At 42.7% G+C, this 26864-nt stretch overlaps 2 protein-coding genes across 7 annotated transcripts in view; both read right to left on the bottom strand.

The window, feature by feature from the left end:
- The window catches only part of LOC144522513 (UPF0606 protein KIAA1549), a 45219-nt gene extending 36413 nt beyond the window's left edge, over positions 1-8806 (bottom strand). For 4 of the 5 annotated variants that reach the window (XR_013502409.1, XM_078257640.1, XM_078257636.1 and 1 more), the window contains exons 1-2: positions 8611-8806; positions 7314-7603 (exon numbers count right to left, since the gene is read on the bottom strand). Coding sequence is in view for 4 of the 5 variants with exons in the window: in XM_078257640.1 (XP_078113766.1) it covers positions 7314-7446 (133 nt within the window). In the remaining variant the exon portion in view is untranslated. The remainder of the gene's footprint in view (positions 1-7313; positions 7604-8610) is intronic. The other variant, XM_078257637.1, reaches the window with a different exon arrangement.
- A 1865-nt stretch (positions 8807-10671) lies between these two features.
- hipk2 (homeodomain interacting protein kinase 2) overlaps positions 10672-26864 on the bottom strand; it is a 74485-nt gene continuing 58292 nt past the window's right edge. The window contains exons 7-15 of one of the 2 annotated variants that reach the window (XM_078257634.1): positions 26535-26697; positions 23847-24072; positions 23024-23145; positions 19959-20089; positions 18853-19035; positions 18353-18676; positions 17511-17755; positions 17233-17381; positions 10672-16865 (exon numbers count right to left, since the gene is read on the bottom strand). In XM_078257634.1, coding sequence (XP_078113760.1) covers positions 16401-16865; positions 17233-17381; positions 17511-17755; positions 18353-18676; positions 18853-19035; positions 19959-20089; positions 23024-23145; positions 23847-24072; positions 26535-26697 — 2008 coding nt within the window. In that variant the 3' untranslated portion in view covers positions 10672-16400. The remainder of the gene's footprint in view (positions 16866-17232; positions 17382-17510; positions 17756-18352; positions 18677-18852; positions 19036-19958; positions 20090-23023; positions 23146-23846; positions 24073-26534; positions 26698-26864) is intronic. The other variant, XM_078257635.1, reaches the window with a different exon arrangement.

Raw genomic sequence — 26864 nt, 5'->3', positions numbered from 1 at the left:
AAATCAATAAAGTGAATGTTATAAATAGAATCAAAGTTTGAATGCTAATCCAAATCTTGCCTGTGATCTAATAGCTCATTAAAAGTAAAGTACAACTTCATGTTTTGTAGATAAAGAGGTTGCCGACATCTATCTAAAATGAATTTAGTGGTCTAATTTGGCCAAACAACAGTATTAAAATGGAGACCTGACTGAAGTCATGCCTGTACTTCATCAAATATTCATGTGACCCTTGTTTTGTTGTCCTGAGGGAATACTTTTTAGGATAAGAGAAAGGGGGGAGCAGGATAAGGGGGAGGGGGAGTAGTACAGGAGTACAACTGAGAAAGAGGAAGAGAAGTAACAGAGGAAGAATGGGGGAATCTGAGTTAAAAGGTACAGTTAGCTACAATGGAAGCCGATCTTCCGTCTTCAGGGATTTGTAGCATGTCGGGCTACTGTTGATAGATTTAAGGACTGCAGTCATGCAGTAAAAGCTTCACAACAACCACAGAGTTTGAGTTTGAGTTTCCCCAAAATTCATGGCTATGATGGTATGACCAATTTCAAAGAGTGGATTTTGATGTTAGCCCTGCACTACTCTGTGTGCATAGTAGTGCGTGCGCGCACGCACACACACACACACACACACACACACACACACACACACACACACACATACAATTTGGGTACGCTCCTTCACTTTCTGCAGTCCTGATTTTCTTCGAAAGACAGGAAGGCAAAGACTTGTAACCAGAGAGGCCGAGGACTGTGTCATTCAGCACGCTCTGCTACTTTGCCTCTATCCTCCCAGTAGAGGATCCTCCCTTCCAACCCACTCTCAGGCTTTAGGTCCTGGGAGAACAAACACTATCTACTGGGCTAGATTAAGCTCTCTTATGTGAGCAGGAGAAGGGAAATATTTGTGCCGGGTTATGTGAAATACTGTTAGGTTTCTGAGTAGTTGCTGTGATGTTGAAAAGGTCCAAAACAAAACAATTCAGCCTTAGAGGAGCTGAAAAGTGGCCGGGCTGAACCGCACCATCTGCTCTGATAAATATATAAATAATCAGCTGCAGTTCATCAGAGCACATAGTGATTTGGGCTCAGCACAATATGGCTACAATGCTGGCCCCAACACTGACAGGCCCTTAGCACAATACACTGTAAGCGCTAAGTCTAATAAATACAGTTTACTGTAGGCTAGTGTTGTGTACCAACGACGGTTTCTTGTCAGATCACAGTCTGAGTGATAATGGAGTTCTCAGTTTTATAGCTGCAGAAGCTCTCTAAGTGCTTAAATAATGCTAAATTAGTTTAATTATTAAGTCTTAGTTTTAATGACTAAAAAAAATGTTATTATAAATGACTAGATATTTCATAAGACAAAGATACTTAATATGGAACCAGAAAAAATGTTAATGTTATCGGCATCCTTTAAAGGCTATGCAATGGATCACAAAATGTCAAGCAAATCAATATAAAACAAAGATAATACATGAATTATATTGACAAGCATCCTAAAACACTACCATGGGATATTTTCACTTGTATCTTCGCATAACATTGTTGCTCTGCACTGGAAAACTTCCTTGGTAAAACTCAAAAAAGAGAACACAAAATCACTAACAGATGTCCGTTCACAGGCTCCCACTATGGAACCTTCACATCACAACCTACCAGTTTGATGCAGGTAATGGCAGACAACTGGAAAACGTTAGGTAAATGAGACTACAGCTCTCGTCAGAACAGCTGACTATATAAAAAAGTATTATTATTATTAAATGTATCAGAAAAGATCATTATGGACACTGATGACCATGTGGAAGAATTATATTAAAAGTTGTTTTTAAAATGCGCCAGTCTGTTATCAGTGACCCACTGATGACTAGGGTCAATGATAACTGAGCAACGATTCTGATTCCAATTCCGATTCTTCCTTTCGATTCCGGTTCTTATCGATTCTCGATTTCCGATTCTTTGAGGGGTGGAGTTGAAACGGGTGGCATGCCTATTTTCACAAATAAGAGGAAAGTTTTATTTTGATTCAGTGGTGGTTTGCAGTTTTACAAGGCTTTTTCAATGTAACATAAAGCCACACGAGAGCACTGCTTACTGTTCTCCAAGGCTGCAACGCAACAAGCGCCTGGCCGCTTCGGAAACCGAAACTTGCGCATAGGAAATTGGGAAGCGTCCAGCTTCCACTGCTCTCCACACAGCCAAATAATGCTGGGGGAGGCCAGTGAGCAGAGGCAGGGTGAGCCACCGGCTGCTGTCCAAAAGATCTTTCTGGTCAAACTGCAGGCCTGGCGAGAGCAAAAGTACCCACTGTTTGACTTCTGATAGGTTCTACCCATTGATCTGCAACTGGCTCCCAGCTCTAATGAATAATGAATGGCCATATTGTCATCCCACACAGATCACATTTCACATGGCAACAGACTGCACTGGTAATTAGCCAGGACTTTGCTGGCCTGCAGCTTGCTGTGTTGAACTTGCCAGCCACTGCAGTGCAGAGAGAGAGAGAGAGACAGAGAGAGAGAGAGAGAGAGAGAGAGAGAGAGAGAGAGAGAGAGAGAGACTGTTGAAGCAAAATTGCCAGGAAACTTTATGCTATCACATGTAAAGTTTGTAATTACATCCTGTATGTTTGTAAAGATATTTCATTTCTCGATCTAGGGTGTACATGTGGAACTCTTTCTTTCACAGAAAGAGCAGAGGACGAGAAAAAAAAAAACCCAAGAGAAGCAGGGAAGTAAGAAGGAGGGGAATTACTGTATGATGTCGGATCTGGAGGAACAATTATACGTAGGTCGCCATGCTCTATTTGACCTAGAAACTATAACGTGTGCTTTCCTGAGTCTGTGAGAGGAAAGCTGGGTGACTGGTGACTTCACTGTTGAATTTGTGACCATGGAAACAGTTGTCATCCTGTGCATAAATTGAGTGAACCGTATAGCCATTGGTAAAAATGATGAGCATCTCTTGTCATGCAATAACTAAGCAAGACATTTACCATAATGTTAATTTTTATAGTTTTATAGGTAATTTGATATTTAGCTAATACATAGGCCTTTAGTTATAAAACGGTAAGTTTTGTGCAACAGCCAGGGGCAAACATGTTCAAGATGACATTGAGGTATTAAATATATATATTTTGAAGCCATACAAAAAGCCAAATTAAAACTTCTTTATTTATTTTTTTGGGGGGCATTTCTGCCTTTAATGGACAGGACAGCTAGGTGAGAAAGGGGAGAGACATGCAGGATATTGTCACAGGTCGGACTCAAACCATGGACCTCTGCGTCGAGGCCTACACCTATATGTGTGCCTGTTCTACCCACTGAGCCGACCGGGCCACACTTCTTGATTTCTTGACATGAAGTACAAAATAAGTTTGTGTTTTAAAATGAATAACTGGTAGCTGAAAGTAAAAGCCAAGGTTGGGTGAACATCAAAAGGGCTGCACTTTTAAAGGAATAGGCCAAATGAAAACCCAGAGCAGTGATGGTTCTACTCCTGGAATGTTTTAACACCAAGGACCAAAGATGGCCCCGTGAATCTGACGTTGACGCCGTTGTCGTGATCAGCTAGTGACAACACATGGCAATTAACGCTCATCTCCACGTTTGATACTCTTCTTCGACAAAGGAAGCCTTCACCGTAAAAACTAACGATCGGCTGTCACAAAGCTGATAATAGTTCTTTCATTTAGCGACGTAGGCTAAACCTGGGCAAACGTTTTTGGAGGGAGGTTTGAAAACGCTGTGAAAATGAAAGTTAGACAAGTATTTTTCTCTGCTTATTTATCGTGTAAGTATCAGTGTGGTGTAGTAGTGATGTGTAATCTATTTTTGGGGGGGGGGGGGGGTGCATTTCTGCCTTTATTGGACAGGAAAGCTGAGATATGAAAGGGGAGAGAGAGGGGGGGGGAGGGGGGGGGAGGGGGGGGAGACATGCAGGAAAACCATCACAGGTCAGATTCGGCCAACAACATACTAGTGAAGAATTACGCTTCTGTAACTTTGTACTGTCGTTACTAATGGCAGTGTAGCATGATCTTTGTTTAGTCGGCTTGTACTGAATTACACATCTAAATGTACTGTACAAATGTATACTATTGTTGCACACCTGAATTACGTTACAGCTTTGCAGAAATGTTATACGTAAGACTGTAAAACCACACACTTGTTGTAAAGCGTTGTAGCTTTGTACTATTCTTGAATGAAAAAAATACTTAAGGCCCATCCCTTGATGTTCCCATTATGCAGCAAACATTTAGAGGGCTTAAAGCGAAACAGGCTAATTCAGAACAGCATGCAGTTGTCTTAAATCTGTCCAAATGACTGATAAATGTATTCTCTTGTGATGCAGAGGGTTTGCAGTCTGCCACAGGAAAACTATGTCTATGAAATGCTTCTCAAAGTGATGCATTTAGCCTAGTGCAATCATCCAAACCACGAGGAAATATCAATAAAACCAGGCTCTCTGCTTCCCGTGTGAGATGATACAACCTTCATAAATCCCTGTGAAGTATTCCTACAGAAATACGGATCATGCCTTTCAGTTCCCCCCCCCCATTTTATTACACAGATTGAGCCACTTGCCATGTGAATAAGAAAATCTTTAGCAACGAGTGGAGCATGTGACACTAGCCCACTTCTTAAACGTGCGGTATACTCGCCACAGCCGGCCTGTCGCACGCCAATGTGACGTCACGGGAGCGCCGTAACTGTTTATACTCGCGACACTAGTTGCAGTCTTCTCCTGAACAGAGGCGGCGCTAATGAGGAAAGGCTACTGACTTTGCTATTTCTACGGACTAGAAGAAGAAACAAAAGGTGAACAACGGCAGAACTGGCAGCAGCGTTGCCGTCAATGCTTCGATTTGATTTGATGACCTACTTCGTCGGATCAAGCCTTTCATTCACCATAAAAAGATCTCATCTTAACCCAGTAAGTTTACAAGAGAGACTTGCAGTCACTCTGAGAGTCCTGGCATCCGGTTGTCCGCGAACTCGTCCATGCTTCCTGTTTCCGCTTTGTCGCGCGCCGCTGGAAAGAATAAGAGTGGTGCGCGACCTCTGGACGCGCACTCAAAACAGCTCCCGCCCTTAGTCGCCAACCAAAGAAGCAAAGACACCAGGAAGAGAATGACAAAGAAAGGCGGTTATCCTACATCTCATGAAAGTCTGGGATTAAAAAAAAAAAAAAAAGAGAGCAAAATATCTTCTGAAAGCTTTGTTGTACTGTCATCGACACATAGATGTAACGTTAGCGTTAGGGTCGTTATACCATTACAGCCCATCCTAGCTTTAGGAGAACCATCTCGACAGGAGGGGTTAAAATGCAAACCAGTCAGCAAACACACTGCTGATTGAGCATGATGAGCAATAGCAAAATGCTGGAATCAGGAAGAATTACACTATTTTTTTTATATTATTTTTGGGCATTTCTGCCTTCATTGGATAGGAAAGCTGAGAGAGAAGGGGGGGGGGGAAGACATGCAGAAAACTGTCACAGATCAGACTCAAACCCTGGACCTTCTGCGTCAAGGAACAAACCTCTACATATGTGCGCCCGCTCTACCAACTGAGCTAACTGGCCGCAAGAAGAACTATACTATATGCAAAAATATCAAAACTTCCCACTTTATGCATTCTTTTTCAATTGTTTACAGTATGGTTTAACTGTACTTTGTCTACACCAGCTAACTAGTCTGACAAAATCTGAAATATGACTCGGGTTCTCTCATGAGGGCTTCACAAATGCATTCAGCTGAAGACAGTTGGCAGTCCACGTTACTGTTCATCAAATTAAAAAAAAAGCTGAGCATGAAGGTGTTCATCAGAAGTGTTTAAGATTGACTAATTCCTGATTCCCGCACAAGGCTTTTGCCCTGGCATGTACTACATAATCCTATTACAACATAATATAATTTTTTTTTTTTAACGAGTTTTTGGCTGTTCTTAAAACATGTTCTTTTCACTGGGCAATGTGTAGGGGGAGGGTTGTTGGCGGGATCATGTCAGTATCTATAAAAGTAAGCCCGGGGAAAACCCCTATCAAGTTGATCTCATTACTGGAAACTGGTTTAACTTCACAGTCTGTGTGCTGTAGGGATAGAGCCTCTTCACCTCTTGTGTCAATCCAGAATTAGTGTCTGCTGAGTTAAACTCCTAGAGAAAGACTTTTGTGCTTCAAACTCTATAAACTAAACTAAGAACAAACAGAGGCAGTTGCACTATTCGGGTTTCTATATATCATCTATCACATCATTTCTTTGTATTGAGGGGATGACAAGCTTTAAGTAGAAGAGCTGGTAACACCGTGAAGTGAACCGAAGGTCAAGACAGCGAGCTTACAACTGGAAGGTCGCTTGTTAAGTTGGCCTTGAGCAAGGCGCATGATAAACCCAACTGCTCCAGTGCAGCTGCTGAGTGGCCCACAAACATGACTGCGGTTGGACTAAGCATCTCCTAGATATGACTGTGTGTAGCTGTGTCAGATATTGCTGAAAATAAGCATTCATGCTTGGAAAACCTACCCAAATTAAATAAAGGTTAGAGAAAAAAAATATATAGGACAGTAAAAAAAAATGTAGGCAATGTGCCGCTACCCTGAGAAGCTGTTTAGAGAATAGATAGATGGCTGTAAGCTTCTAATTTCTCTCTAACCCAATCCTCAGGACAAGAGAAACCAGAAACTAATCCATCAAGACTCACATCTCGATTAGGACACACACACACACACACACACACACACACACACACACACACACACACACACACACACACACACATAATATATGGACCTAACTGTTCCACAAATACACAAATAACATTTTTTTTTTTTTTACATTTGTGGATTGCCACCTCTTATACTACAATTAGAAACAATAATGGGTGTTTTTGTCCTTCAAAATGATCTCAATAGTTATTTTTGGTTTGGAACAGAAAAAATGTGCCTGTACTATGCACATCTATTACATGAGACAGCTGCGTAGGAGAGGCTTAAGTATGTCAAAAGTTGCAAAGAAACACCTGCACACTGTCTAACTTGCAAGGATAAATTGAATGGCAACGTTTCAATTCTAGACCTTCATCAGGGCAAATGGTATAAGACACTGAGAAGCCATCTTTAGTATGAAGTGGCTATGGATCTGCACATGCATGGTTTGGTTGCATCACCTTAGAAGTGCAACTTGAACTGAACTTGGTGTCAATGCTTAAAAGCTAACTGAATGTTTACAAGATACTGTACTGTGTCAGTTATAACGTAAGGTACAAATTAGCGGATCGTGTTGTGCAAGTCGGCGAAAGGTGTTCTCTTACCTGCAACAGGTGAGTCAGCTGCGATCACTGTTACCAACACCATCATCCCAAGAAACACTGCACGCTGGCCATTGGCATGCATAAGAGCCTTGAGCATCACCACCAAACCCACAGAGGAGACTAAACCTGCCATGGTACGGCGGGGGTAAGGTCAAGGCATTTCATCCAGTTAAGAAGAGAAGATTCATTCCAAAGAGATAATCAAGTTTTGGGTTTTTTCAGGCTGCCTGGCTTGGTATCCTTTAGTTTATGGCCCTCCTTCCATAACACGTGCTCGCAATGAAGAATGGCTGTTGAAAACAAAAGAGCAACAGTCAAAACAAAGCAACCCCATTTTCTCTTACTACAAACATAAATTCATTAATCAGCCATTAACTGGAAACAACCACTGATAAACTGAAGAACAACAACAAATAAGCACACGCTCTAATTCTATTTGATTAGGGTTACATTTTTAAAGCACACAACAATAAAAACTGGGACAGATGGAAAAAGATAGGCTAATTCTTCTGAAATTGAAAATAAATAGTTGATTTTATTTTAGGTCATTGCCTACATTTTGCTTAACCTATGCAGTGCACCTTTCATAAACAAAAAAGTTAATATCGTAGTTTCATTTTTTGGATTCTAAAATGATATTCGTTATGGATTTGAAAAAAGAAAAAAAATTATAATAATAGGCATCTCTCCACAGAAGTAGAATAAAATGTAATAATAATAATAATAATAATAATAATAATAATAATAATAATAATAATAATAAACATGTTAAAATACATACAATTTGGGGGGTTGTTTTTACATTGTGAAATAAACATGTCATGCACATGGCCAACAGGCTATTAAATGTAGCTAACGTTAATAACATTAGTCAAATACACACAAATGAGGAATTATTATCCCATTAAACAACCTAACTAACTCTACATAGGCGGGTAACCGTTTAACGTGGTGAAAAGAGGACCGCACATAGGACCAGCACAGGCTTCATCCCCAGGTTGAATGGCTATAGCTTTCAGTCGCTCTCTCACAGGCTCTCGTCATGATACTGTACAGTCTCTTGTCCTACATCCCGTCCCGTTACTTTAACGGTCATGTGGCTCTTCGTGAGGCTAGACAAAGCAGGTTACATCCCTCATTTGAGAGTCACAGCAAAATGCTACAAACTGGTTAGCTATACATACTTTGGTTATATTGCCCAACGCTAGCTTTGAGTGCACAGATAACAGGATTTTTTTTTTCTCCTTTCACCCAGCCATTCCTGTCAGCCTGCTCATAGCTGCGCATTCAGACTTACCAAAAAGGAAGCGCCAACTCTATCAATTCCTTTGTCTGGGTTACGAGAAATATCCTTGGATGAAATAAAATGAGGCTTCGTCACTAACCTTCACGCAACCTGCCTGCGTTTGAAGTTATTTCAGTGTAAACGTAATGTGCACGAGCTGGTTGCTGGCTTTCATGATCTGACACTCTTTCGGTAACAGTTACCTTCTCTCGTCCTGAGGATTGGGTTAGTCCCGCCCCCTGACTGATCTGATTAGTTTCTTATTTATCGAAACCGGCTGTCATTGGCTGCAGCTCATTTCTGTCAAAGTGGGTTTTAAATATTAGGTTGGTTCTCACTGACTGGCGTCTGCGGCTTCCACGGCAACGTTGCTTCATGCGTTTAGGTTTTATAGCCATGCATTTATAGATCACTGTCAGCCTTTTATTGGCTAAATAGAGTTTAACGGTACCTATAGACATGCTGAAAGAAAGAGTTATCAAACTGCACCGTCTATTTTTCTGCAAGGATTCATTTTGGTTGGTAAGGTCCTGTGCCTGTCAATTTACAATCCCATCAACATTTATAAGCACGTTTAAGTTTCTGACAAGACTCAACCAGGATACACACTTTTTATCGTAATGTATCATTTCAATCTGGAAGTAAATTCCAAAGAGCTTGCACGGCTTGAGATAGGCCCCCTTGGTGCATGCTTTAACCATCGTGCTTAGCAAGGTTTTGTGGTTGAAAATAAATGGAGATGATCAGCAGATCAGCATACCCTAATCACGTCAGTGCCAGTTTATAGACGTCAACATTTTGGTGTGCACCGCCACCTAGTGGTATACTAATATTAATGTTGCTGATTCTAGATCAGTTTGGCTTTCAATTATGTCCTGAACATTTTGCTGGTATTGTGTGTGCCATAGTATCATGGAAAATAAAATCCTAAAATGTTGATCTCTCTTTTCAAAATATATAACATAATAAATTGGTATAAAAATAGCTGCCAGAGATTTCGTCCGTGGTGGAATAGTGCAATTACCTAACCACTGTATTTAGGTACAATTTTGATGTACTTCTACTTCACTTGAGTTTATTATCAGTTTATGCTACTTTATTTCTACTCCCGTGCATTCCAGAGGAAAATATTGCATTGCACTTTTTACCCCACCACATTTGATAGCTAGTTACAGTTATTAGTTACTTTATTTGACATACAAAACACAGAGGGCCCTATCGTGCACCCAGCGCAATTGACTTTGTACACCGACGCATATATCATTCCTATTTTGCACCCGACGCACAGCGGACTTTTCCCGCCACAGACTCGTTGAAAACGTCGGTAAATTGGGGAATGAACTTGCGCTCCCGAGGACGGTTCAGCAAAAAGAGGAGGCGTGTTCCGGCGCAAACGTTCCCTAGTGCTATTTTGCAGTTTCAGAAAACAATTCCGCCACAGACCAGGAAAAACCTAGTCTAAAGTCAGTGGCGCGTTATTCAGATGCTATTTTAAGGACGCAGGCTTGGCCGTAATGTAGAGTGGGAATCTGTGAAAATGGGTCAAATTTGACCCGAGGACAACACAAGGGTTAAATGAACATTTGGACATTTTGGAGTAATAGTGTATGTAGTATGTTTGCTTATTTTTGTGTATTTTTATTTCCTTTCTGATGCAATAAAAGAGTTACCATGCTCAAGAACTCACAACATAGCACAAGCACGGACACACACACACACACACACACACACACACACACACACGTTTAGTTTACTATCTTTGTGGGGACCCGTTATTGACATAATGCGTTCCCTAACCTTAACCATCACAACTAAATGCCTAACCTTAACCCTTACCCTCACCCTAACCATAACCTAATTCTAACCCTATTCCTAAAACCAAGTCTTAACCCTCAAACAGCCCTTTAACCTTGTGGGGTCCAGCATTTTGGGCCCACAAGGCTGTACAGACCCCACAAGTATACTGTATTCCCCGGTCTTTGGACCCCACGAATATAGTAAAACAAGCATACACACACACACACACACACACACACACACACACACACACCACAGTAGAAAACAGGATACTGGTGCCGTGATTTAACAGTTTAATGTAAATCCAAGACAAAGTGTGATTACATTTCTACACATATACAATATGCATATGTGAGCATACAAATTCTCATTAATAACTCGATTCACCTCGGAGACCGAAAAAATGATCAAAAGTAACAGTGAATAACAAGCTATAACATAGTTCACCACAACGCGAGCCCCTTCTCACCCTACAGTTAGTAAAGAGGACAATTAAAATAACTATATTCTTCTATTTGACGAAGCTGTTTGTCTGTTAAAATCCTCCTGTAAAATGTACAATGCTATCATTAGTTTTTTTTCGAAGCCTAATATAAATTCACTCCATTTTTCTACAACGAAAATGATTAAGAGAAGCACACAACATCATAATGGTAACACAAGCGCTTAGTAGCAAGTTCTCAACTTGTTAGGAGGTTTAATTAATCCTTCTTCTTATTGTCATTATTATAGTTATTTAAACATTCTATAAAGCCAGTAAAATATCCATTCTCATAACATACTTAATAATATTAGGCTAAGGAACAGGGTATACATAGAACGCTAACATCAACAGATTGAAATAATGCGACATCACACCCCAATAAACAAAAGTAAATAAGAAAAGACAATTAACAGAGAAGTATACTAGGAAATACTGCAGCACACATTAGCTTTATCGACAAAGAATGAGATTTTACACCGTTGAGAAACCATACAGCAATGGACACAAAAGGGGGTCAGGGTTTGATGCACTCTTAGGTCTTTAGAAAATGTAAATAAACCGATAACCCACTTGCATGAATATGCTTGTGCAAGTAGCTATTTGAGAAATTGAGCTTCTCTAATTGACAATTTTGAGAATGTACTAAAAGGGATTGTGACTTTGAGATGACCGCTAGCTTTAGATGCATATTTTTGTAGTGTAAACTGACTTTGAATGTAGCTTTGTTCTACCACTTCTAGATTCCATTTATTAACACTACAAAAATAACTATCTTTGGCTAGAAATGTCTCGGAAAGTAAAATGGGAAAAAAAGCTACATTTTCAGTGTAGAAAGTAGGACCAAAGGTCTAACAACACCGCAAATAGGGGATTTAATGTAGAAATTACGCTATATCCTAGCCTGGTTTTACACAAATTAGAATATACATCAAGATAGTAGGAAAACAATCGTATTTCAATCAGTTTTGGTTCTTAAATACATACATTGTAATCACCTGACACCCTCTATCAGTGATGGCATCAAACCTTGACCACCTCACCCTGAATTCCCCCAAGGAATAGCCAGCAAAAGGAGCAGATCTCCTTAATGAAAAGTTAAAAACAAAACAAAAACATACACTCTCATCCGAAAAAGGCTTTAAGAATGCTTGTGGAACTAGATTATGAATTCCCTGGTGACAGAGAGTACATCAGCTAAAGATGAATCCACCTAACACCTGCTCCTAACCCCTCTGTACTTTGGGAGGCGGCTGCGTCATTTGCCGAACGGTTTATACTGAACGGGTTGATGTTGCAGGTTGTCTGTTCACTTCTCGCTGAGCTCCAAGTCACCGTAGAGGAGTTTGTCTGAAGACTAATGTAGCACTGTGTGCCATTATGCGTCTCAGGAATGTTTCTCAGTGGTTCCAAAAGCTCCAGGAGGAGGAGGAGGAGGAGGAGGAGGAGTATTCACGGTAACACCATGAGCAAAGCTGGAAGTGTGAGTGTATTTGAAAGGAGAATGCCAGGCTTCATAGAGAGTGAGACACTGCCTTATTCAGTTTTTCGCTAATTGAAATGTCACCTTAAACCTTTGGAGGTATCATTGGTTATTTGGAAGGCAGTACTCTAACAGTAAAGTCGCTAGCTGGGAAGGCTATGCTCACTTTAACAACACAAAACATTGTAACACTCTACTTAAGCACATTTTGGTAATTGTAAGGTCACTCGATCTACGTTAATGCTCACATTTCTGCTTCCCCTTTTTTATAAAACACAAAACATTGGCTATGTGAAACAGAGTAATAGACAAAGGTATCATACACATCAAGTCATTTTCCACAATGTTGCGCATACAGGGCTTCTCTTAATTGGATGTTTCATTTGAGAATGTATAGCGATTATTTGATATCTCCCTAATCATGAGGATAGTGGTACTTTTACATTACTTCTCTCATATGGGATTTTGCTGGCGATCAGATGTATAATTATTGCATCATGCATGGCCACAAACGGTGTAGAAATTAAATGGTCACCCACTGAGAAAGATCTAAAGCCATTTCAGATGCCGCAGGTCACGTATTACATTCATTTTGTGCGGGTGACCATGGTTTTAAAGGTATAGTTGGTACATTTTTGATTAATCCATTTTTACAGGTCATTCTATTTCATGGCACGCTAATGTAAAATTCAATTCATTTTCATACAACACCAATAAAGCTACAACATCAACAATGTAAAAAATAAAACAAAAACAACAACAACAGTGTGAGGAGTCATGAAAGCAAAACAAAAAAAAGCTTTTAAAACAGACTGCAGCTCTTCTTAAAGTTAAACATCCAGCTTCTAAACAAATTAACGACTGCCGTATGCATTAAGTATGTTAAATCCTCCTTGTCTACATCATATGCACACATGCATTTGCTTGGGGGGTAACATGTCCTCAAAAGCACTTCAAAATGAGAACAGAAGTTATTGCCTGTCTGCTCTAGCAACGCTGTGGGGGATTGCTTGTACTGTACTGTACTGTACTGTACTGTGCTGTACTGTACTGTGCTGTGCTGTGCTGAACTGTACATGATCCATCTGTTGAATTCTTTGGTGGGAAGAGCGGAAAAAAAAAGTCCTAGTGTGACAAGGCTATCCCCGTGCTGACAGAAGAGGGGACAGGACAGCAGCGTAGCATGGGCAACGCCAAATTCCCTCAAACAGTGGAATGTTTCAGTAGTCTGTCTCATAACAGAGAAGCCAAAAGATTTCAATGGAAAATCATCTCCCTTATGCGTGTGTGCTTAGGCCCCAATGACCTAGAGGAAATTAAGTAGATCAAATAAAATAAAAAAGACAACAGAACAGAGAAGAATGGCGTAACCAGCAACGTACTATGTAATCACATCTTTAACTACCCGGACCATAGGCTTGCATGCTGGAGCTGACGAGGAAGTGGAGAGTTGTGGCGGGAAAAAGTACCAGGATGACAAACCACTCTGGGGCCCGTCAAGGGATTTTTTTTTTAAAAATACACACACGCACGCACGCACGCACGCACGCACACACACACACACACACACACACACACACACACACACTCTGATAAAACATCCACAAGAATTATTGCAACAATCTCTAAAAAATAAACACAACATGTACTACAGCCAGGTCAAAAAAAAGTTCAAGATGATGTTAAGTTAAACAGAAATAATAATAAATCACTTCAAATGCAAGTACTATGGCATACCATGAATGAGAGGGGAAGGCTTTCACTAAAACCACCAGCAGTACTGATGTGCCTACGTTCAAGAGGACAAATGAACGGAGGAGATTATTTGTATCATTGGCTACAAGAAGAAAAAAAAAGATGTCCTTTAAATCAAGCAGCAAACACAAAGCGACAGCCCTATTGGTTCTCTAAGTGTTCCGGTATCCCGTTTCGGCTGGCGTGGCGATGTCTGTGGTGTACCTTGTTCGAAGACAAATGGACAGTGGCAACAAATGGTCCACACGGTGCCCTTCCAGGTGTATGCTGTGCCATTTCCCTTCTGTTCTGTTCTTGCAGCTCTAAGATGCTACCCAAACCTCAAGCGCAACAAATAACTTCCAATTATCTTCGCTGGAGAAATCAACGACACCAGCAACAAATGACGACAACAAAAGGATTCATGTCAGAATTATAAGTGTGCATTCAGGTAAGGTAGCGCCACCTTTCGGCTCCTACCAACCACACGGGCTCAGTGTTACTATCAACCTGCTCAGTGCCAACTTGCTACCATTTTAATCCCATTTAAGATAGAGCGTTTCACCCTGCCCTCCACAGTCCCTACCTAAACTGACCCTACGCTTTCAAACAGCTCCCTCACTCGTGCCTACACAGAATCTCTCTCAAACAACCCTCGATACTCTGCCTCTTCTCTGCTGCCTGACTAGCCTCACAGAACCACCCTCGCGGCAGCCGTTACTTTCTGTCAGGCCCTTCTGTCGGACTAGCTTTAAACCTTGAAAAACAACCTCTACTGTGTCTCACACATTGTACTGTAACTCTTTACCTGTACATGAATACTGAGCTGATAGCTCTGCTCCTTAATCACGATGCATTAATTCCCTCGTGTGATTATAAAAAAACAAAAACAAATATATTTCAAACTAAAGCCACATTTAGGGTGCCACTGTCATATAAAGGTTTACAGCTACAGCTATACTGTACATTTTCATATTTACATTAATATCCAGAGCAAACTGTAACAAGAATGTATCTATGACTTTGGTAAGTACCACAGGCAAGTTATCTCATGCACACATAATAAAATAGCTCAGCGTGATATCAACTCTGACATTAATCTTCATCGTGTATAGTATGCTGTCATCAAGAACAAGATACAGCAAGGGCTGAGCCTACACCTGGAAGAGAGCTACAACTGCCCCGACTAGGATGTGAAACCAGGGAAACGTGTCTCTAAGTATAGCTATAGTCTCTTGTGGCTTTCAGGATCCAAGCCAAGTAAACTGTGTCGTTATAGTATATGTAAGGCACTACGAGGGAACAATGGTCAAAACCTAAAGACTGAAGAGAGTTTTAAGGAGGTGGACTACACACGCATGGCTGACAGTAGCACACACAGACAATCACGTTGTACATGCCTATGTTATAATAACCACTTTGTGCAATCACATTGAAAAAAAGAGGAACAAATAAATCTATTGGTATCAGGAAAAAAAAAGGTTTTCTTCTTAAAACAAACAGGTGCAGACTGCTACATTCTAAGAACGGGGCCCAGCTAAGACACCTAGCTAAAACTGAAGTATCATCATAAAGGTGAAACATAAAGGAACAAAAATATCTATAAATACACTAAAAAGTTTGTTGTCTTCTGTTGGTTATATTTCCAGAAGCCTCCTCGGCTAGAGAAGGTGGAGTGTGGGGAGTTGCCTCTCTGTTCGCCCCACACCATGAATGATTTGGAAATATTAAGACAGTTCAAGGCCATCAATATTTTTTTTCTTTGAAGAGCAGCAGGTTTCCGTATTTCACCTTCTCCCCAAATCTCTTGGGATTCCAAACTTCCAGTCAGTAACCCCTGTTCAACAGTCACTTCCCAAATTTAAGAGGGGAAAATAAAAGAAAACCAACCAGAGAACCTCCACTGTCCCGAAAGGCCTGTTTCAAACTTCCCTGTAAAACTAATGACGCGTTACTTTTTCTCATAAAGTGAAGAATAGACGAAAAAAAAGCAAAAACTGGCCCTTTCAGAAGAAAGAAAAAATAATTGAAAAAAAAAAACCATCTTGAAATGTACCCCTCTGAAATTCAACCCCATCATTCCCTTCTAGAGAGGCTGTGAATCTCTTTTTTTCTTTCTCTCTCTGTCGTTATATCTTCAAGTTATACGTGACAGTTTCATGAGGATTGCATGTTCCTCTGTCTCTGTTTATGTCTGAGGTCGAGGAGAGGATGTTTTAGGATGTCGACGGTGTTCAGGGTGGTTGGGTTTTGGGGGCAGCAGCAGCAGTGCTGGCTCAGGCTCTCCAGTGTCAGTCAGTGTCTTCTCTAGAGGTAAGGGTACTGGTTGACCTTAGTGGGGCTCAGCGGGTATCCAGTGTAGACAGTGGAGGCGGGTGAAGCGCTGATGTAGGCCTGGTGGGCAAACTGGGCCTGGTACTGGCTGTGGTGCAAGGTGGGCGAGGGCAGCACGCGGTGGCCCATGCTGACTGGGACCTGGTGGACGATGCTTGGTGGGTAGCTTCCGTGCTGGACTGCGTGGTGGCGCGCCGAGCCCTGTGACGCCACCAGGTGGGCCACGGTGCCGGTGGAGCCAAGAGCAGCAGGGGCTGTGTAGGTGTAGAGGTGGGGCTGGCTGGGTAGGTGTGTGGCAGCCAGGTGCGGGTGGACATTGCCCGTGTGAGAGGGGCTATTGTGATGGAAGGAGTACGGGGCCTGAGTGGCGATGGTTGGGGTGATGTAGGCCTGCTGGCGTCGATGACCATTTCGCTCGGCTACCATGTGCTGCTGGGCCTGGAAGAGGAGATGATAAAGGGGCTGAATGAGGATATTTCAAACTTTTGAGGATCAATATCATTGCCATATTTCTCTTTTGTAACCTTGGACAGAGCCAGGCTACCTGTTTCCTCCACGTTCCAGTCTCTGTGCTAAGCTAAGCTAACTGGCTGCTAGTGGTAGCTTCCTATTTAACAATACAGAGAGGGTGGTATCGATCTTCTCATCTCACAGAACATGAAAAAGCGTATTTCCCAAAATAAGCTAAATAGGTAATACACTATATGCAATATATACAATTCCTCTAAAACCTGATCCTAAAAGATTCAAGGTTTCATACACACATAATCACACGCTGATAGTGATAAGCCACGTTTCACCATACCTGGCTGAGATTGAGAGGCTGCTGCTGGAGGGGGTGTGGCCCTGATCGCTGCTGTCGGTAGGACACGCCCCCTTGTAGGTGATTATTGCCAGACACCACTCCATTGGAGGATTTGAACTTGTAAGCTGTATTCTGATAATTCATTGCATCTGCACAGGAGAGGATACACGTTTGGTTAATTGGGAAGCAGTTACTATACTACATAACAACGTAATGGTTACTATCTTATGCATGAAAATGTGTTTCAGGTGAGGAAAGAATCTTTCACAGTCCTTCACCTGACATCAGGCGCTCACACTCATTCGGGACCTCACTGCTCTGGGTTTTAAGAGGGGGAATGATGATGGTGCGGGGATTCCCGTTGTTGTAGTTGTCCAGGATGGTGGTCTTTGTGTCGTAGCTGTTGTTGTTCGGGTGTCTTGGCTCCACACTGTAGGGGCTGTTGTTGCTGGAACAGTCGGAGTCGGGTGAATCGTGGACCGTCACGCAACTGATGACATTCTTCCTCTGCTTTGACGATGAACTGAAGGAAGAGAAGGGGACCAGAGAGGAACGTTACTGAGAAATCAACTCCAGTGACCTAGGTATACTTATTGATAAAAAAATGTAATCGGATTTTACATCCTCTCTTTAACTGTATACTGTGTGCTGTAGCCAAGTATACAATGTTTGTCAAAAACACACTTCTGACTTTTTTTTTTACGTGTATAAATCTCACAATTCTTTTTCTTCGTACTCTGTGATTGGTTACTTTGTGTTTCAGTACAGCATGTGACAGCATACAAGAGTTGTCTATGGCAACTATTTTCTTCTTTTGTATTCTTATACAAATGATTTGATCAATGGTCGCAAAATACCACTGCCACAGTCATCATGATACTAGAAACAGATAAATGTCATTGAAAATGCCTTATATCATACACAACTTGTAACAATATGTAATCACTGAAACATACGAAAAAAGATGGCAGGAAGCTGGCTTCTTAGTTGAGCTGGTAAAGGTGAAAAAAAATGCCTCTATCCTGCTAAATCAAAGCAGTGACAAGCACTGGTAATCCCAATGATAATCAAACTTCTCAGCCTGTATCAACTGCACGAAATAGAACAACATTAATCTGACCTGTTGTTTTGTTTGTGGTCATCTTCCTCATCTGTGTCACTGCTGATGGTGATGATGCTGACTGCAGGGCTGGGCGTGTCGGGGATGATGATGGTCTGTCTGGGGACGTGGTGCTGGTGCTGATGGTCGCGGGTGGTGCTGGAAGCCTGCTCTGCTTCGCTAGCCCCCCACCCGCCGCCCACGCAGCCCTGCGGGGGCGGGCAGTTGGTTGCCGAGCCGTTCTGTAGCACAGCGCAACGTGGAGGCGTGTTCTCCTTCACCCGCTTGGAGCGCTGCGGAGACAGCACCGCCTGAGAGGACGACACCTCGTAGGCTGACATGTTCCTTATAAAAAAAAAAAGATAGAGAAGAGGGTAAGTGTCACATACAGTAGAAGGTAAAATACACAGATGCTGGAGATCAAAATCAAAAGCTGTGAGACCTCATGTTCTGTTTGTGATGGTCTTTAGCTGCCAGTAGGATGAAGTACAGTATTATGAGTCATATGAGTGTCAGAGTACCTGGCAGACATCTGGTGCTGTTTGTTCTTTTTGGAAGAGGAGTTGTTATTGGTTGAGGACTGCCTCATAACGTGTGCCACTCCCACATTAAGCGCCTGGTTGGATGGGAGCGTAACGTGTCCAGCCAACAAGGCTGGCTGCTGCATGATGGGATTATAATGGCTGCCATGAGGATGGGAATTCCTGTAACATAACAGTTTTATGTTAGTACAACAATAAGAAACCTGCAAGTGAAGTAGCAAAGCACGAAATGCGGGAAAAATACATTTATACATCAGGATAATCAAACCCAACATTGGTGAGAAAAAAAAAGAAAGACAGGAGAAGTTTTTCCCAAAGAAGCCAGCGGGTGGCAGCAGCTAACCTTTCTAAAGAGGACGAAAGGAGGAGAGGGAACAAGTGAGGGAGAGAGCAAAGAGGGAGGGCAGAGGAGCTGACACCAGCAGCTGCGGAGCGATAGCTCTGCAGAGGAAGTGCGACACTTTCCCAATCGTCTCTCTGAGGACGACAGAGCTGCCACTGGACAGAAAGGGAGGGAGAGACGGGGAGGTGGGACACAGATGGACAGCTCCGAATGAATCTGTGCATACATGGCCCCAGAAGTCCTCCGCATACACATTATATACCTGCATCCTCCTTATCTCCCTGCAGATCGCCTTCTCCCATCTTTCCATCCACATATCGAGTCATCGCAGTGACAGTGACAGGCTATACTAGACAATATGTCTCTACATGTACATATATCCCGTCTCCCTATGGTAAATTGTTCACGTGGGGACTGTAATTCATTGACGATAAAGGACAAGCTGTCAGGGAGGTACAGGCTCCTCGGTCAATCAGTCTTATGCCGTACCATCTTCCTATAGCACATCCTGACCTATAAAAGCTATAAAACCACTGCTGGCCTTTGAAATCAATTTATCTGACCTGACCTACAGGCTTGCACCTGATTTTATATGTATAAACTTGATTTTTGCAAAGTGTTTTATCTTTCAAGCTTTAAAGTGACACATGTCAACCTATTAGATTTATTTATCATGAGAAGATGTCGGACATTGTCGGCTACAATATTCAGACGTCAATAAAAGAAAGAAAGCAGTGTTCACCTCCAGTTGGCGAGAGGCTGCGTGCTGCTCATGGAGTCGGGGATGACAGTGGCATGCTGGACTGAGGTGTGGGTGAGCTGCTGCCAGGCTGGAGGAAGCAGGATCTGCTGGGTGCCGCTGGGCCAGGCCTGCTGAGGTAGGAGAACACAGAGTGGGGGGATAGACAAAGAGCGCGGAGAAGACGAGAAGAGTGGAGATTGAAAAGAAAGGGACAGTAGATACAGAAAAACAGTCAGTTGCCATGTAACAAAACATACAAACAATGAAATTCATTCATTTGTTTTATGAAGTCTGTCATGGGACTGCAAGTTTTTTTATGCGTCTTTTAATTTAAACATTATAAATGCACGAACAAAGGGACCTCATTGTACTTGGCTGATTAGTTTCAGGGTGTTGTGATAAATGACAGTATCTTTTCAAAAGTGCGTAACAGCTGGTTTAAACCAGCTACTCGGCATGCAAAAATGAAAATGAACTCCGCCAGCTTTGAGGAGACATCCATCGACAAAAGAGATAAGACCAGGACTTAATAAAGACGTACAGAAGCTCCTTTCTTTGTCTGCATGCATATGAGTATGTGTGTGTGTGTGTGTGTGTGTGTGTGTGTGTGTCTGTCTGCGTGTTAGTGTGATTATGTGTTTGACTTGAGTCAAATCAACCTATGTTCTAATTAAATTAGTCATGCTGCTGTGAAAGAGGCTACTTTGTATTTCTGATGCAGAACAGGAGGAGAATTGAGCATAATATGCCCCAAGATGTGCCAAGATGAGTGTGCGTTCATGCATGCCCGAGCTTGTTTGTGTGTTACTGTGTGTTACCGTGTGCGTGTAACCCTAATAGTTTAATGCCGTTCTATTGATTAGCACTTTAATGTCAGGGCTAATGAATTGTTTCTTTAATACCATTTGCACATCTATTTACAGCGGCATCAGTGTCTGCTGCGGCACACACGTTTAAATAAAGGAAAAGAAAGACAGAGAGAGAGAGACAAAGAGAGAGAGAGAGAGAGAGAGAGAGAGAGAGAGAGGGGCACCATTCAATATGCAAAGCAGATAATCTGTGCATACACTACATTTATCTTTTAACTTTATCTTAACCTAAATCTTTGTAATCACATATTTGCTTTCCATTATATTCTGACACAATGTAGCTGTTCTGTTCTGTATTCTGTCTGCAGACTTGTCGAAGTTCATTTGTTTTTGTCTGAAGCAGGTTGCAAAGTCCAAACCAGCCAGCCTGTGGTTGAAGTGTTGCTGGGGGCATCTGCAGGCCAGCAGCGCTGCCTTGTCTGTGCACTGATAACTGACATCTCTAATGGAAGATTCTGGAGCTGGAGATGGTCTTTACATCTCAAAGCACATCCAAGGCCTTTTATCAACATGCCATTAAGAGACTGTAATACATCCATCCATCTCCTGCTTCTCCTCCTCCTGCTCAGTCTATCTCCATTCCCGGCACTCTACATGCCTCTCTCACTAGGCGTCTGCGTTGTGTAACCAGCCTGTCTGCCCTGAAATGGCAACCCAGTTAAGAGGCCTTTTCTTTCTTCTCAGAGTACACCATCACTATCAGTGGCCCATCGCCTCCCACCTCGACCTACACTCCCAGGGTGAAAACCCTTTGTCACCTCAGGGCTTTGAAAGCCCCAGCTTGAGCCCAGCTCTCACTCCCCAATTGTTTCCACATTTTCTGCATTCCTGCTCTAGATAAAGGTCCTGCTGGTTTCCCTGCCTCCCTGCTTAGAGCCTCTTTCACTCTGCCCCCTTTCTGCACACCCAGGGAGCTCGGGGCTAAACTTGCATGGGTCCGAGGTGGGAAAAGGGTGCATGGGCAACAGAGAGCAGATAGTGGGTGAAGGCGCAGGTGGGGAGAATGCAACCAAGAGGCAAAAAGGACTCCGCTGAGTCTGTCAGACCTCCCACCGTAAAGTAATAAACACGCACACACACACCACACACCCAGTTATTAGGTGTGCTGGCCTATATAAACCATCTGCTTGTGTTAACTATTGCCTGTCTTTATTTAACATGCGCAGACAGAGGTGAATACCTGCAGAGCATGGCAGCAATGTGTGATCCACACTTGATATTTCCTTAATGACACATCAATGTTTTATTTTATTGTCTCTCTCTGATAGATCCATCATATCCATGGATGGTGGTGATGTTGTGAATTTTTCTGGTCATGCAGAGCCTCATACAAGCTTCCCCTGACCTCCCAGGATCCTCTGAGGCCTGTAATTTGGAGCGCCTGACTTGGAAGCAGCCCTGGAGCTAATCACCATTTGGTATCTGACAGATTAACCCACCATAGAAACACAGGCGTGCACACATATACACACACACATAGAGCTTTGCTGCCTGTCTTCCTGCCTACTGCATGATTAACTGGAGATAAGGGAGAGCTTCAAACTCCCTGGATTCACAGAGATATTTAAAGCCTTCATGGAAATTTCCATAGGGAAAAAGGTGGTGTGGTGATGGAAGTGGTCGACAGTGTGTGTGTGTGTGTGTGTGTGTGTGTGTGTGTGTGTGTGTGTGTGTGTGTGTGTGTGTGAGAGAGTGTGAGTGTACAGAGAAAGTGATGAACAGTCACTCTCTGTTACTTCCAATAACTGTACATTAGCAGCTAAAGCTCCAGCTCCACTGTACAGGTTCCAGTGAAGGCCTACTCTGTGTGAAAGGCTCCTGCCTTTGTGTGCATCAGACCGTGGCAGCCTCCCTCAGCCTCCAGGAGAGGGGGACAGTAGAGAGAGCGAGCGAGGGGGAGAGAGTAAGAGGAAGGAGAGATATAGAGGGAGAGAGAGAGAGAGAGACAGAGAGAGAGAGAGAGGCAGGGAGCAATGCACAGGAGAGCTTGGCCTGAATGCGCTCAGGAAAAAAACAGCTGCCAGCAGGGGCAGGGTCAGGAACATTGAGTGATTTCCAGCCTCCATCGATAGATACTATTCTTAGTGAAGGCTTATGAAAAAAAGGATGGAGAGAGCTTCCTTTGAGTGTGAGCAGTTCCAAGTCTGACAGAGCCAAAAAACTCTATTAGTTGCTTCTCTGTGATACTCTTCCTACCTGTGTAAGCAGGCCAGGTTGGATCTGCAGAGGCTGGGCACCAGGGGCCTGCGTCACTATGGGAACAGCATTCTCCATCCGCACAGAGTAACTGGTATGCTTGGAAGGGGACGCCTGCAGCCCTGTGCACAAATAAAGCACATGTACAGCATATGTCAACAGAAAGACTAAAGAAAGTAAAGAAACACTTTACAAACAGCATCGTGCCGTCTGCAAAAGATCAGAGGGCATGCAAGAGATCACGCAACGTGTTTTTTGCACACTGATTTATGTGCATTCAATAGATGTCAAAACCCTTCCGCGGTGTTCGAACATAGCAACAGTACTTGGGAAAACAAAAACAGTAGTCATGGTAATAGTATGCAAACCGTTTCTAATAATGGATTTCTTTAACACCCATTCCATAAAAAGAATAAATAAACAAACCGAATAATGCCTTAGAGCCCTCCCAGTGCAAAAACAGAGGAGACAAACAAGCCTCAATTTTCTTAAAATGATTAATTGCCTCATCAAGTTAACATTGAATCACTGTGTATGGAACGACTGACTCTACCTGTGGGGTGCAAGGCTAAAGCTGTAAAACAAAATGACAAAAAGCCAGCAAAAAGGGGAGGACAGTCTGTGCACACAGAGAACGAACTAAAAGCGACTCCAATGCTGTATGTATGGCACCAGGTAAATGCTGTTTTTTAGTATAATCCTCATATCATGGCCAGTTCTAGTGCAGGTGCTCATGGCTGGGATCAAATGTTTTTCACAGACGAGCAAAAATCCACCTCTATCTATTCACACTAATGCACACTGACTGGTCAGCCCTTCTTACCTTGGAAGCCAGGTTGGCAGACGATGAGCGCCTGCTGGAAGGGGTCGGGCCGGGCAGCGCAGAGCTGAGGAGCCCCCGGCTGCAGGGGCATGCTCCTCTGGGCCACAGCTGCCATGGAGGCAGCAGAGGGCTGGTAGAGTGCAGATTGGTAGTTTAGTATGGAGACATCAGGACTTGTAAAGGAAAGGGTGGCATTGTTGGTGGAGGAGGGAACCAGGTTGGTGGCCTAAAGGAATGATGGGACCAAAATAAAAATCATGAGAGTGGACGTACTGATGGGAATAACAGGGAAATGGAAGTGCTCCGAGGAGGGTTGAACAGCAGGCATGGTAAAAAAAACAAACAGAAAGATAACAATATTCTAACAAAACAATGCACACACAAAGATGCAAAACAAGCAACGGATCAAGCTAAGATGGATGGCGAGGCATTCATCATTGATGAGAGCCGATGGAAGAATAAGCAAATTGGACAACTGATTTGAATGTGTCTTTAAAATATGCGGACTGTTGATTTGATTAATTAGAGAGAGGGAAATAATGTGAGGAGAGATGCAATCAATGCTACAATTCTTAGAATAAACAATAAGCAAAATGCCACCGGAGCACATTTAGACTAAGATTTTGATCATTTACCGGCAAACGGACGTATCTTCTTTTGACTATAATAATGTGCTGCTGGTGACAATATACTGAAAATGTCTCAGTACACAATTTAGACAAAAAACACAGCAACATAAATATCTCCCTTATTATGCCCGCTTAAATGAAGAGTCTTCAAGTCATAGGGAGATCGTATTATAAGACTGTCTAAATTTAAATGTTACAGAATCATAATGAGCCAATATAATGCGCTACAACAAAACTTGACATTTCATATCACAGCTTCACTATCTAGCCTCCAAATCAATATGCCTAACAGGAGTAATGTTTCACAGCCAACAGTCATTCTAGAATTATGTAAGCTTAGGTAACTTCAGCATGTCTTGACCATTAATAAGACATTTGGAATACTACAGACAGCCTGGGAGCATCCTAGATACAAACACATGCTTTTAAGAGACACCGTTTGCTCAGCTCAAGTATAATTTGCTCCACCAGACACTGTCTAATTTTATCCCTTTTATTAAGGGAAATACAGAGAATGCACTTTCATTTTTCATTTGCTCTCTTTAGCGTGTTCGATGAACAACAGGGGAGGGAACATAATCAATATGGCACTGTGGCATTCATCATAAACAAGCACGGAAGCAGCAAAAATACAAGCCAAAGATGCATTCCAGCCTTGCAAATGAATCAAGCTGAATAAATCACTAACTTAAGTCTGTCAATATGCCCTGAAAGCCAGCCGCAGAAAAAGACAAGCTGAGGGAATGTTAATCTATTTAAATCACAGCAAGATGGGGTTTTTGTTGCATGCTACACAGTGTGAGCTGGCTCAATATAGTTGGTGATAAAGAACTGTTTACTAAAGAGAGGGGTGGAGGGAGAGAGCAGGAGTTGTAGCTAAGCACAATCTGGAAAACCTTGCAACACGGCGCTCGGTGATTCCGGCATAAGCCAAAAGTCAGCAGTTTCGATTCAAAGCCCGCACGGGAATGAAGCGGTAAAGCACCACAGGCTCAACCCCGGGAAATGGAAGGAAAGAGGAGAAGACAGAAGAGGACAGGAGTGAGAGGAGGGAAAAAGAGAGGATGCCTGGTAAAGGGATTCTTAAGGCCTGAAAGCCCCAGAATGCAAGGCTAGCAGGAAGTAGGGCTTGTCATGTGTGTAATCAGCACTTTGTGACAATCCCACAGGACCTGGGGCAGAGACAGAAATGCAGGCGGACAGATATACATGCACCAAGGCAGAAAGGCAGGCAAGTAAGCATGGAAACATGCATTCAGATGGAAAGAATGGACAGAAAGAAATAGAACAAAGAGACAAACAGCCGCTCACGGGCTGCTGAGCTGTTAAACTACTGACAGTTGGACGTTTAAAATATGATTAGCTGGTTAAGATAGCATTTGACTGGTATGTAAGCAAGATGCATTGTTTGTATTGTTGCTTGAGGGTTTCAGCTCGCCGTGATTAATATTCCACATCTATTCTACGCTGCATTTCTTTTCATTTCTTTCAAAGGAAATGTCGTAAACTATAGCTGAAATAGTTGACATGCTTGCATCTGACAAACTCTATCAAACAGTGGTTGCCTAGTCTCGCATTGCCAGATGTTCACAGCGCCAAGATCCGGACGCAGCGACGGTGGCTCTGCAAAACGTCTCGGGAAGGAACTTGTTTTGGTGGAACATTTGCACCCCGCAAAAGAAAACGCCACATACAATATTAAATGAAGTTAACTGTTCAGACAATATAGCTATTTAAATTAGCTGGATACATGGTTAAAACGTAATTTGCTTTTACCAGTGAATCGCTGCATGGATTTTGTCCATCGCAAATCCCCACCAATCGGTCCCAAAACGTCCCAGTTGGATACTAAATGCCGGAAACATATTCTTTGTAAATCTTTACAGTCATTCCCCAAAAGAACCAAACAGGCCTGCCTTGTTGCACGATCCAAACTGTCTTTCAAACTTTTCAGCATGTCGCTTGCCAGCTCTAAGTTTGTTTTCCGAAGCGAAGGGATTTTGAGGACGGCAACACGCACATACAACATACTGATAACTGTCTGTTGTCTGAGTTTTACCTGGCTGTGCACAGTGTTCAGCTGGTTGTTGAAAGTCATGGTGAGGTTGGTGGAGGTGCTGGGGGCCACGTGGGTGATGAACGGCGTCTTGCTCTGGTTGACTGTGTCGTACATGTTGACACGACGCTTACAGATCTCCATGTTTTGGAAGCACGACTTGACACTGCACGCACGCACGGACAGGGAGGGAGGGAGGGAGGGAGGGAGGGAGAGAGACGGGAGAAGGAATGAGTGCTGTGTCTGTGACATTGGCAGATTGTTCATTTCACTGTTCGACCAACAACAACAACAACAACAACAGCAGCAACAACAACTGGGCCTGTTCGGCAC

Source organism: Sander vitreus, chromosome 8, assembly GCF_031162955.1.
Source record: "Sander vitreus isolate 19-12246 chromosome 8, sanVit1, whole genome shotgun sequence".
NCBI lineage: Eukaryota > Metazoa > Chordata > Actinopteri > Perciformes > Percidae > Sander > Sander vitreus.
Note: the sequence above shows the minus strand (reverse complement) of the source record. Positions and strands in the feature narration are given on the sequence as shown.